This window comes from Salvelinus alpinus, chromosome 3, assembly GCF_045679555.1.
Source record: "Salvelinus alpinus chromosome 3, SLU_Salpinus.1, whole genome shotgun sequence".
Lineage (NCBI taxonomy): Eukaryota > Metazoa > Chordata > Actinopteri > Salmoniformes > Salmonidae > Salvelinus > Salvelinus alpinus.
Window position 1 is genome coordinate 26474170 of NC_092088.1, and position 13905 is coordinate 26488074.

General features: G+C 43.2%; 1 protein-coding gene across 1 annotated transcript in view; it reads left to right on the top strand.

Moving 5' to 3' along the window:
- Positions 1-3532: 3532 nt before the first annotated feature.
- LOC139570450 (rho-related GTP-binding protein RhoN-like) overlaps positions 3533-13905 on the top strand; it is a 109418-nt gene continuing 99045 nt past the window's right edge. Inside the window, exons 1-2 of the mRNA XM_071392338.1 lie at positions 3533-3875; positions 4333-4420. Of these exons, the coding sequence (XP_071248439.1) occupies positions 3774-3875; positions 4333-4420 (190 nt within the window). The 5' untranslated portion in view covers positions 3533-3773. The remainder of the gene's footprint in view (positions 3876-4332; positions 4421-13905) is intronic.

A 13905-nucleotide genomic window follows, 5' to 3' on the forward strand; every position in this document is an offset into this window, starting at 1 on the left:
CAAGGTGCATGGGGCTTACAGGCCTATGTCAACAGTGAAATAGAAAGGATGATGACCAAAATATAGCCTAGAGATAGGTATGCATTGGAGAACAAGAAGACCAATTTTGAAGAAGCTTAAACAATTTGGTCTAATTTTGCAATCTATTATTGATCTCAAGACATTCTCTGGAAACAACAATAGGCAGGCAGCAACAGGGGCAAGTTTTGAATTACATTGTGTAAAAAGACTATTCGACCCAGTGTGGAACCATTGACATAATGGAACCTGTAGCTGAGGGGTCCTAAAACTGCAAAAGGCAGTCATGAACGTTTTTGTGTTCTCCCAGTCTGTGAAACAGGAAGTCACTAGGTGATAAAGATGTGGCCAAGGGGGCATGGCAGGAAATGCCTGAGTTAATAGAGAGCCCGGCACTTGCAGGACAGGGCTGCCATGTTTCACTTCCTACTCCTCTTGTTTGTAGGTTCTGATTAAGGGGCAAACAAGCCATCGTAAAAAAAGAAAGAAAGAAAATTGCCCCCAAAAAGTTGAACCAGCTCACTTGCTTTTACACTATGGTATGACTATTATATGTTCAATGTTTCTTTAGAAAATATTTTTTTAAAGGAATATTTTCCCCATATTAAAACGAAAGTTCAGTTCACATAACAGGAACAGGCATAAATTAATCATGAATTAATCACACAAAATAAACTAGCTTCAGAAATGACTTTGTCAAAGCAAGAACATAACTAGGGGTTTGCAATGATGGTGACAACTTGGAGACATTTTTGGATTAAGTGGATCAAAATTCAAAAGGCACTCGCACATTTGAGCTGTCTTTGTGGCAGGTGCATAGTAACAATTGAATAACATGAGAGAGAAAATAAGAAACCGACACACTGCTCTTGCGGGTATCAAATCAAATCAAATGTTATTGGTCACATACACATGGTTAGCAGATGTTAATGCGAGTGTAGCGAAATGCTTTCTCTTTATTAAGCTTGCTTTTGGGCTTAAAATGAGTAAAAGTTCATTGTTGGGTTTCTAGGCCAGAAACAGTATTTTGGGAAAACACATGTTTAATTTTGGGAAAGAATTTCAACAGATCTACTTTCGTATCAAAGGGTTTGTCTGTACATGTAGGTAGAAAAGAGAGGCCCTTAGATAAGACTGAGACTTGTACGTCAGTGAGCTCTTTTTTTGGAGAGGTTAATTACCGCGTGCTGCTGTAGCTCGGTGTCCACGGCCTGTGGGTAAAAATCTTCTTAGAAATCGGAAAAACATGACGAGACATGTCAAAATTCAGATTTTTTGGCACTTGAGCAAAAAAGTGATTTTTAGAATTTTCAATTGAAGGGCACTTCATTTAATATAACAGCAATTTAAATTTCATTATAGGTGCATCATTTCTACTTAAAATGTCAAACAGACGCACAATGTACTCGTGGAACGACCCAGTTGCTATAGGTCAGAAAAAGTGGGCAAGGCGCAACACACGCACGCACGTGAAACTGACGTCAGTGTGCTGGTAATAGTATAGCTTCTCCACTGCCCATGTCCCCATGGGGGCTCGAACCAGTAATCCGCAAACACACTTGACCCCACTCCTTCAAAACGTACAAACCGTTTGAGCTATCGACAAATTTCAAATTCGGTAGCTCCATCAGCGACATGTCAAGCTAGCTGTTGAGTGAGCTTTCGGTATATGCTTCACTCCTGCGTGCACGCATGCACATGCACACACCAACAACTTCATAGAAGAGTCCAATTTCTTAAACTATAAAAACTATACAACACTAATGTAGGCTACTTATGAAATTAGACCCTCCCGTAGGTGACCATGATATGTGTAATATTATGTGTCCATAATACCTTTGTTTTTACAGGTGTGTGGGGGGAGAAGGACGACATATACTATATATGATATATGTGAACAACCCTTCAAAGTCGTGGCTTCTCAGCCACACCCGTTACTGACCGGTGTATAAAATCGAGCACACAGGCATGCAATCTCCATAGACAAACATTGGCAGTGGAATGGCCTTACTGAAGAGCTCAGTGACATTCAATGTGGCACCGTCAACAGGATGCCACCTTACTAACAAGTCAGTTCGGCACATTTCTGCCCTGTTAGAGCTGCCCCGGTCAACTGTAACGCTGTTATTGTGAAGTGGAAATGTCTAAGAGCGACAAAGGCTCGGCCGTGAAGTGGCAGGCCACACAAGCTCACAGAACGCCACCGCTGAGTGCTGAAGGGCATAGCAGTTAAAAAATCGTCTGTCCTCCGTTGCAACACTCACTACTGAGTTCCAACATCAGCACAAGAACTGTTCCTCTGGAGCTTCATGAAAAGGGTTTCCATGGCCGAGCGGCCGCACACAAGGCTAAAATCACCACGCGCGATGCTAAGCGTTGGAGGGAGTGACGTAAAGCTCGCCGCCGTTGGACTCTGGAGCAGTGGAAAGAGTTCTCTGGAGTGATGAATACATGTCGCCTATATTGTGTACATTGCTTTGTGCATTGTCTTGTGCTGCCACCTGCAGCTGAAGGGATGTCATGACATTCTCTTTGTGCAGGATGCGCACCAACAAGTCAATGGAAAGAATGGCCATGGGAAGAAAATAGCTCCATAGCCTCTCCTCGAGTGTGATATTACAATGTCTGTCTACACGAGATGGAAAGTATTCTTATCCCTTTTCTCAAAACACATTTAACTCGTGTATGCCCTGGCTTCCACGGTGTAAGCCCTAGCTACAATGTGGGACCCACGTCTGACTGTCCCGTTCTGTAATACAAACACAACACTGCATTGTGATACAGGCCCATGTGAAAATGTATGCACGCACTACTGTAAATCGCTTTGGATGAAACCGTCTGCTAAACGGCATGTATAATATAATAAAAAGTGGGATTTGGAGTTGGACGCTCAATATTCTTGTGTGCCCTTTCTCACCAGAAGATGGCGATAGAAACCTGGTCAGACGTGTTGCTTGTGACCGTGATCTCGGGGACCACAGAACTAAATCTCTGCAGATGTTTGGAGAGATTGCCCTGTAGACCAGAGGTGTCACGATGGGAGCACTGATGAAGATAATTGTGTTGATATTAATTTTAGAATCACAGAATACTAAACCTCTACTGGATTCAGTATGCCACTCCCTTTTCACGGCATGGCATTTGCGTTAACCAGCTAGCACCGACCACTACTGCCAAGCATGGTAAAGTTCAGTCAACTTTTAAAAAGGGAAATTACCAGGAGATTACAGTATACGAGAGATGGGTGAGAGAGATAAGTGTGTGTTAGTGTCTGAGAGAGAGGGAGAGAGAGAGCATAAGGGTATGTGTTCTTGTAAAGGGGGATTTATTTCACAAAGAGGGGGGGGAAACTATTCTTCAGATTTGATCAAAGGTGTTGTTGATGGATGATTATGACATTATCCCGAACAGTTGGCATGCAAATAAACGTTAGCTCCTCAGTCCTTCTCATTGGTTGTTAGTGGCTGATGGGCGGGTCTAAAGAGGAAAGTGAAAATACAAACTCACGTTCTGTCAGCATCCAGCGGTGGCACGCAGGAACATTGTGGACTAGGCTATGCAGGCGCGCTAAAGAGTTATTACAGTTCTGAGTCTGACAGTCAAAGCTTCGGGAAGGCACACACACCGAGGAATAAAACTGAAAACAGGGAGGAAAATCTCACCGGTATCTACTTTCTACACTTTGACTTTGGGACTATTCTGGAGTGTAGCTAAATGAAAAGAAGGCGACGCATCATAACCAAATAGACGGCACTATGGAGAGCAAGGGTAGCCGCTGTAAGATCGTGGTGGTCGGCGATACGCAATGTGGCAAAACGGCATTACTTCATGTATTCGCCAAAGACTCGTACCCAGAGGTACGTTATGGTGATTGTATTACGAAGTTTATACGATTGTAATAAATAAGTCAATATTTTTTATATATAAAAAAAATCGTTTAGCGTTCGCACCATGCGCGCATCAGGCTTCTCCATAAACTATGTTTTAAAACATTTCATGATTCTAAAGTTTAGGCTTTAGATCCTGTCTATAGCATAGTATCTATAGCCTAAATCTATGGCACATATTTTTCATTTAATGACATACATTTTGCATTATTCCTATACATTCTAGCTGGCCATGTGTGTCTAAGAATTGGCTCAGAATTAATATGGTGCCTGCCATATGCACATAGCCTACATGTGATATGTGATAGAGGAATAGGCCTACACCAGACTTTATCAGCCGAGATGAGTGGTAATGGAACATGGTATCATTTTGAATCATTGGGCAGATTTAGGTTTTCATTTTGCCATTTGAAATGTTCCTTTTCAGAATTATGTCCCGACTGTCTTCGAGAACTACACGGCGAGTTTCGAGATCGAGAAACAGAGGATTGAGCTGAACATGTGGGACACATCAGGTAAAGACTGTGGCTTCAAGCGGGACTAATTGAATAAATAAATGTTGACACTTGGACTCGAAGATGTCACAACTCGCACAAGTAATGGACAGTGAGCCAGGTCTCTTTTAGTCTGCTAGGCTCCGCTCAAGGTGCAGAAATTGGCAATGATGCGACAGTTTTGAGCATTCAGAAAAATCCAGAGTTTTTAAAATTAATTATATTTATTCGGATTATAATGCTGGATTTTCCCAACAAGTTACGCACAGCAATTTGTGTTTTGTGCCCACAAAACTACGCACAGAAATTACATATTTTCAAGGGAGGCTACCTTTCTTGGACATTTCTTGTTAATTCCTGCTTTTTGACAGTTGAGTACATATTGAATGTCAAGCCTTCAGGCCTCCTGCACAGTTGACCTGGTATTTTATTGCACCAATTTGTCTTTTTGAGGGATTGCCGCTTTCATGTCCAATCAGAGTTATCAGAAGCGCCTAGTTCCCAGTGGGGAGTTTCACTTGAATCCCAGCTAACAACAAACGTTCCCACAACTTTAGAGAAAGTTCGCTTAAGAGTCTCATTAGGTCATTAACTAACGTTTTCATAGGAATGTTCCCGTGATGTGCAAGGAATTTTTCCAAGGAACCATTCCCTTAATGTAAAATCGAATTTACCCAGAACGGTTTACCATGTTCTCAGAACTGAAAATATTAATGTTCCAGACACGTTTCATGCAGACGTTGCAAGAACATCAATGTGTCCAGTTTTCTGTAGGTTAGGAGAAAACATGACTAGAACATGAATATATTATTTTCTGAGAACATGGCAACCATGTTCTGTGTATGTTTGGTCGGACATTGATGGAATATTCTCCTAACCCTCCCGAAAACTTGACAAATGAATTGTCTTGCAACACTCCCATAAAACGTGTCTAGAACATGAATATCTTATATTCTGAGAACAGGGCAACCATGCTCTGTGTATGTTTGGCGGGACGTTGATGGAATATTCTCCTAACCCTCCCGAAAACTTGACAAATGAATTGTCTTGCAACACTCCCATAAAACGTGTCTAGAACATGAATATCTTATATTCTGAGAACAGGGCAACCATGCTCTGTGTATGTTTGGCGGGACGTTGATGGAATATTCTCCTAACCTACAGAGAACTGGACACATTGATGTTCTAGTCATGTTTCATGGGAATGTGGCCAAAACATTTGTGTCCCCCACAAAAACACACATCACGTTAGTGATGCCAAGCCAATCAAGGCCCTCCATTCACTGCTCTTTGTCTGTTAGCAAGGTTAGGGATACTCACGCACACGGTGCTTTTAAGACACAGTGTTTTCAATTGACATATTTGACACACTTTGACATACATGATTACATTGTGCTTGTTCAATTAATCAGTCATTATTATTCAACATGACCTCACCTGGGATTTGGACTCACAACCTCTTGGTTCACGATATTCTGATCTGACACCTTATCTGTGTAAGGTATCAGTTATTAATCTGACTATTCTCTCATCATTGATTTTGTTGACTTATTTCAGCAATTTAATGGCTTTCTGTATAGTTGTCTAATGTTGGTGGGGCATCTTAAAACCTGTTCTAATGATAGTCCTGAATCACTATAATCAATAAAATATACTGAACAAAAATATAAACACAACATGCAGCAATTTCAAAGATTTTACTGAGTTACAGTTCATATAAGGAAATCAGTCAATTGAAAGAAATGCATTAGGCCCTAATCTATGGATTTCACATGAATGGGCAGGGGTGCAACCATGGGTAGGCATAGGCCCACACACTTGGCAGCCAGGCCCACCGAATCAGAATTAGTTTTCCCAAACAAAAGGGCTTTATTACAGACAGAAATACTCATCAGCACACCCACCCCTCAGACGATCCTGCAGGTGAAGAAGTCGGATGTGGAGGTCCTGGGCTGGTGTGGTTACATGTGGTCTATGGTTGTGAGGCCGGTTGGAAGTAGTGCCAAATTCTCTAAAATGACGTTGGAGGCAGTTTATGTGTAACGGCTGTCGTAGTCGTTCTCCTCCTCAGACGAGGAGGAGCATGGATCGGACCAAGATGCAGAGTAGTTAGGGTTCATTATTTAATGGAAAATCAACAAAACACTTCAAAATACAACACCAACAAACGTGACAAACCCGAAACAGTCCTGTGTGGCCCAAACACAGTCACAGGAACAAACACCCACAAAACACAAGTGAAACCCAGGCTGCCTAAGTATGATTCTCAATCAGGGACAACGATTGACAGCTGTCTCTGATTGAGAATCATACCAGGCCGAACACCAAATCCCAACATAGAAAATCAACCATAGACCAACCCACCCAACTCACGCCCTGACCAACTAAAATAAATACAAGACAAAGGAAAACAGGTCAGGAACGTGACATTATGGTAAAGAAATTAACATTAAATTATCAGGCAACAGCTCTGATGGACATTCTTGCAGTCAGCATGCCAATTGCACGCCCCCTCAAAACTTGAGACATCTGTGGCATTGTGTTGTGTGACAAAACTGCACATTTTAAAGTGGCCTTTTATTGTACACAGCACAAGGTGCACCTGTGTAATGATCATGCTGTTTAATCAGCTTCTTGATGTGTCACACCTGTCAGGTGGATGGATTATCTTGGCAAAGGAGAAAAGCTCACTGACAGGGATGTAAACAAATTAGTGCACAACATTTGAGAGAAATACGCTTTTTGTGCATATGGAACATTTCAGGGATTTTTTTTCTTCTCCAGCTCATGAAACATGGGACCAACACTTTACGTGTTTCATTTATATTTTTGTTCAGTTAATTTTCTTGAGTGTACTTTTAACAGAGCTGAGATTTACTTCAAAGTGTATCCACCCTATTGCGTACACTTATCAAGTTGTTTCAGATCTACACAAGTGCCTAGGGAGGAGGGGTTAGGGTTTCTTCTGGACAGGGCCTAACTATACTGACCCAATAAGCACATACCCTAGAGATATCCCTTATTGGCACAGTGGTTAGGTTGTTTGTCATTGGTGCTTGTGGCCTGGGTTCGAGACCAGCTAGAGCAGTCACCCTACTCTCCCATTCTTAGCAATATGTGTTAATGCCATTATTTGGCAACAGTTACACACTTAACTGATTTAAATAAAATGAGTTTCTCATTAAAAGACAGGTAACAAAAACATTCTCTCTCCATGGATGGTCAACCAAGCTAACTAATCTAAGTCAGATCAATGTTAGCAAGCTTATCAAGCTAGCTAAATTCTTATTGGTTGAAGAATTGTTCTGACCAAAAAGCACACGAATGAAGCAAAGTCGTATTTCCAACATCACAACTAGGAAATAGAAAGTTCCCGACTAGCACGTGAACGTGGCACTAGGCCCTGTGACTGTCCCACCTTCTTCCTCTTATGTAACAACAATGCCTCTGAACATGTTTTCACACCCATTAGAGTGACTGACAAGACGTTGACAATGAAGACAGACAGACCAGCTGAAGCCTTAAGACAAAGAAACGTGTGCTTGTTTAGATACTGCTTGGTGGTAATGGGTGTTGTTAAGATGCGCTTCGAGAGCTCACTGAAATGGGTGTTGCTGAAATGTCTTAACTGCATTTCAACAACCCCCATTTCAACCACCCAGGAGCTATTCGCCTGGCCTTTGGGACACTGTTGTGGATAACAACTTGCGTTGATGGATGGTGTCAATAAGGAATCCTAGTCATCTCAGACGACCGTCTCAGTGTTTTCTCCTACCAGCGATCCTATACTGAAGCTATACTTGCCCCAAGCCTAAAAGAGAATTGCCTCAATTGGTTTGAATCACAACTTCAGAAGGTGGCTCTGGCAACTCCAGACATTTCTTATTTCCTAGGGAGCCGCCTATACGAAACAAATCAATGGGAAACAGATGAGAGGCAGACTTGGTGAAAGTAGATGTGGCTAAGTGGATTTCTCCCAGCTATACAGAAGGAAGGTACTATATGACCCATGTCTGACCCTACCTAGCCTCCTATTAGTTGTATAAATAGATTGTTCGGAAGAGGCAGGTTCTAATCTGGGTATATCTCTTTGGACAGGTGTATTTGCTCCCACTCACACATAAGTCCCCTGGCACCGGACCTTTTGTTGCTAACTGGCTAAATGAGGGTTAGTGACTTGGCGCATGTAGACGGGGCAGTGTTTGTGTGCATGCGTGTGCGTGGAGTGTGCGTGGAGCATTGTTTCTGCTATTTTCTGCCCGGAAGTGCTTTGCCTCTTTGTGTATGTATTGTTAGGTATCATAACAATAGGATTTGAAAGATAAACAGGATTTGTGAAATAATGTTTGTGTGTGTGACCCTGTGAGGTATCGACATGCTACCTGCAATACCCAGGAGTGTTTATTTCTATCCCTTCACTCATGGCTGAATTTGTAATGCAATATATTATTTGTGTTGTATGTGTGTGTGTGTGTGTGTGTGTGTGTGTGTGTGTGTGTGTGTGTGTGTGTGTGTGTGTGTGTGTGTGTGTGTGTGTGTGTGTGTGTGTGTGTGTGTGTGTGAGACAGCCAGCCATGTAAATGTGTATGTAAATGGATAGATGTGCTAGCCTGGCACGGTAATGTGTTCGCTTTGCATGGCCAGCAGCAGGTGAGTAGATGAACCAAACCAGTGACTGTTAACAATGACTGAGGTCGAGGAGAATGAATGAACTACAGGAGGATAGCTCACCCTGTCCTGCTCTCGCTCTCTCTCATTGTCTCGTTCACTCCCCCCCCCCCCGTCCTCCCCGTCCTCCCTCTCACAGCTCATTAGCCGGAGAGGCAGCTGCTGGGTGTGGCTGATAGGGCGGGGACTAGTGGAGTGAGGAATAGAGTAGAGGAGGAAGAGGAAGAGTGTAGACAAAGAAGAGGAGGGGGAGAAACTGATGGCAGATGAGGTGGTGTGGTGGCGTGAAGACCGAGGAGAGGAGGAGAAATCGAGGAGAGGACAAGTGGAGGAGAATTTAGAGTGGAGGAGGAGCAGAGAAGTAGAGAGGAGAAGAGTGGAGAGGAGGAGGGCGACTAAGTGAAGACAGATGAGAGGAGGGGAGGAGAAGTCAAGCAGAGAGACTAAGGGGTGGGACATGAAGGAGACAGACACACGGAGGGGAGGTTAGATTGGCCAGCCATTCCATTTGAGCCGAGCTAGTCGCCTGCTTGCTGACAGAAACAGAGTGGCAGTAATTAACCATACACTTATCCCCACGCTCGCTCAGTGACCAAACACTTGCCCCCTGTCTCTCCCTCTCTCCCACCCACCCTCTTCTTTATCACCTTCTCCCTCTCTCCCCTTCGCGGTCACTCCTCTTTTGATTGCACTCATGCGCTCTCACCCTTCGTCCTGCTCTTTTTCCCACCGCCTGATTGGTCCCTCGCTCTCTTTCTCTCAATTGAAAAAAAAAATCTCCCCCTCTCTCCTCTCGCTCAGTCAAAACAAGGTCAGGACTCCCACTCTGTCGCGCTAACGCCTCTTATGATCATTGCGCTTGATTAGCCTAGCATCTCCGCTAACCCCTCTCCCCTCTTGATCCTCTATGCTCACAGCGGTGTAGATAGCAGAGATAGCTGATCCACACTCTCTCTATCACGCCACATCAGCCATATAAGGCTCAACATAATCTGTTTATGCAGTGTGACAAAAGGAGCAACACATTAAAAAAAACACAGGCGGATGAACTAACGAATGAGTGGGGGGATTTGGATGGGATTGAGATAGAGTGTGTGTGTGTGTTGTTGTTTTTGGAGGGAGGCTCAGGGATTTTATCCTAATTCTGTTACACTCCAGTGTTTGGTTATATTTCAAAAGTAGCACATAGAATTCAAATCATCAGTTTGTTTCTCGTCAGATGTCCCAAAATAACAGTATACAACACCAGAATAAGTAAATAAATTGAAGTATCAGAAGAGGTACAGGATGTACTAGCACAATGCTAGGCTCACGTCTCTTTTTTCTAAGTGTTGGCTCTAGCTTTTCGCTGTTCTCAGTCTAGGCCAGGGTATTCAAATCCGACCGTCAAGGTCTTGTAGTTGATGTATTGGTTAATGCCATTCGTTATTCAGAGAGTACACTAACCGGGCTGTCCCAGGTCTGAATCCGTCCCTTGTAGAGGGAAATATTAAACAGAATAAAAGTAGTAGCAGCGCTGTGGAGCTTCAGGCCTGTATAAGTCTGCTCCGGGCCAAACCTAATGCATCAAACAACTTGCCCGCTTCAAAGTCAACCGTGTGAAAGGTAAGAGTCCATAGAAACCTGCTCAACCTGCAGTGTCATATACACACAAAACAGCGTAACACCAAGAAGGAACTCGACAGGGAGGTGCGCCTGAAGTCTGTCCCTCAGGCAACTTCCTGCTCAGGAAGACTTTGGCACAGGTTTGATCTCAGCTCTCAGCTCAGTGAAACTTATCTAGAGCCCTGATTTTATTCTCAACCCTCCCTCCCTCCCACCCATCCTTACACAACCACACAGTATATAGTATAGATCACCCCCTCTCCACGCTCCCTGTTGCATTTCTCTCAGACTGAAATGGAGTCCCACTCTGGTATTGGCACAGCAGGCTCTCATTAATTAATGAGGAGATTTTATGACCTCTGTCAGATGTTGGCTCCTTGAAAGCCAGCCCAGATGAGATGAGAGACAGAGAGAGAGAGGGTGAAAGAGAGGGACACCTATCTTGGGTTCATGCTCAAGTCTAAAAGGGAGCGAGAGTAGTTTGAGTTAAAAGCAACAAATGAAACTCAAAAGCGCTATGTAGTCGGTGTGAGTCTGGTTGGCTTGATCTACTCCTGGTCATGGTGCCTATTAAAAGCACAGGGAACATTGAAAATCAATGGCCTAGATGCTTCTCCACCTCACCCCCATGGGAAACGCATCCATCTCCTCCAAACTCACTTGCTTTCACTGACAGACCTCAGACTGTTCAGTAACCCATTCCTAGAACACATACACAACACATACACACGCACACGCACACGCACACACACACACACACACCAAAGAGGGTCATGCAAGGATCCATTCATCTACCCCCGAAGCCAATTCTATCCCTCATTTATAATTCAAGACATTTGCTATGACCGCACCAGTCTTTCCTCACAATAGCCAACCATTATTGAGTGGGGAGCGACCCCATGTCTTCCATGATGTTGTCCAACTGGAAGTGAAGTGTTCCTGTTTCAAAGTTCCTCTTTCCTGTGTTCAGTGTGAATTACCTCTATACTCTATGACTGTAGGACTAGGGATGTAGTGGAGGGTATTTATTTAAAGCTCTACATAGCGAGGTGAATCATCGAGAACACATTTTATTTTACAAGCAGTGCTTTCACAAGCGCTGTGTACTCTCTTTCAGTGTGGCAAATAGCGTTGATGCACCGACTACGCTAAAGCAGCACTTATGCAGAGTGCCACCGTATCTCGATCGCCTTTCAGCGTTCACCGTTATATTTACCGACACTTCCCAGAGTAGGGCCTTGTGACATGACGTCTTACCAGCTGTAAATTGTATCAGCTGGACATTACTCCCCCCCCCAATTCAATAGAACGATGGAAACAGCAATGACGGGTAAAAACGTTTGTATTGCTCAAGTGCAACATCATAATTGTGATTACCCAGAAAATAGAGAGAAAAATACATCATGTCATGTTGCTCAACGATGTGTCCTCATTGAGATCGATCCACACCCCTGACTGACTGTCAGAGCGCAGTGGTGCCTGTACTTGCGATGCCTGCTCTCTTTTTGATGGCCTTTGGTGATCTTCACTTTGACCTGATTGGTGTTCACAGCAGCGACAGCATCAGGAGCTCCAGTGTTTCCCTTATGGGTGTTCTTCAGGCGGGGTCGACTGTCCATGTCCATCTCCTGAAGGATCTCTGGCCTGGTGAAGCATTGGAAGCATCTGTGATTTCTCCTGGCTCATCTGAATGTAAACCGGTATGGTTATTTGGATGATGATGCTCATATTTATGCAGTGATGATTTTAGCATGTAAATCTTGGTGGGGCCAAAAAATAAATGTTTCAGGTGTATGCCAGCAAAACCACTACACAACACTAAACAATACATTCATTGCACTACAAACTGTTAGGACCTACATAAAGCTGTCCCAACGGCAAAGTCCCAACAACTTACTGTACCACTCCTACTCCTGGCTATCATCGGAGCCTTGTCTGGTAGAGAAACACCTCATTCAGCCTAATTTACTGCCTTTTTAAAAAACATAGCTGATATGGCTGACTTGCGTAAACAAATGTGGTTTCTACTGACAATTGAAATGTACAAACTATGGCATAAGGGGACGACAAGCGGATAAGAGCGGCAATCCGTAATTCCCATTAAGACATCAATGAGCAAGCTAGGACAGACATAGTCGATATAACTATTTGTTCATCACTTTTGAAATGTACAGCGACAGAATTCAGAACATGGGCCGTTCTGACAGTATTCTCGCTGTACACCAAGTTAGACCCGCAGGATAAATAAAGGGGGCATATAAGCAGACAATGAAAGCTCTTACAATATTCGATGATGACATTTCTCTAAAACAGGCTATAGGCTACATGTGCAACACCAAGATCACAGTAGGCTATATTATGAGGGGAAAAGGGACCAAATTATTAGGGTGAGGCACATGAGCTACTAACAGTTTACTACACAACATAAACTTAGTATTACTTTCTTAGCTACAGTATACATATCTCCCTAGCATATTATCATGTTGACATGATCAGTCCAATCAAAGCTACGGTAGATATAACGTGATTTCGACGTCATTTTATCAGTGGCCAATGACTTTAAGCCTTCTTGGATGGTCACTTCTAATGTAACTCTATGGCAGCACCCAAGGGGCTCGGATTTTCGAGCTCTCCCCGTAGATTTTGCGGTGACGTAGTGTTCCCATGAGTGACAGAACACTGAGCCAATCACGGGGCAACTAGATAACATTACCAACCCCTACGCACCGTATTTTCCGCTGGCCACCCCACCACCACAGAAAGCACTGAGCTAGGCAGAAACACCTACATTTTGGAGCTGTGTCACTCAAGAAAGCAAAAAAAGAAACCAAGTTTGTATGCGGCTTTATTGACTCAATACATTTTTTTGCTAAACACCACCTGCCCTGAATGATGGATCACCATTGCATCTATGATGCTCACATCTATGCTCACAATAAAAATGTGGTATTAAAACCAGTTAAGGGAGAGTTTGCAAAATGTATCCATAGAAATAAATGAATGAATAAATTATGACTGAATAAATACAATGAAGAGCAGGTTACAGAATTGTTGATTGTCCACTGTCAACATTCTAGAACTGGTGATGTCATAATCAGATTCTTCTGTAACATACTGGGTCCATATAATACTATGTTTCATGATAGGCCCACTATCAACATTCTGGTAGTTGTGACGTCATAATCAATTCTTCTATAAAGTCATGTTGGGTCCATATCTTGTGTATGTTTGAC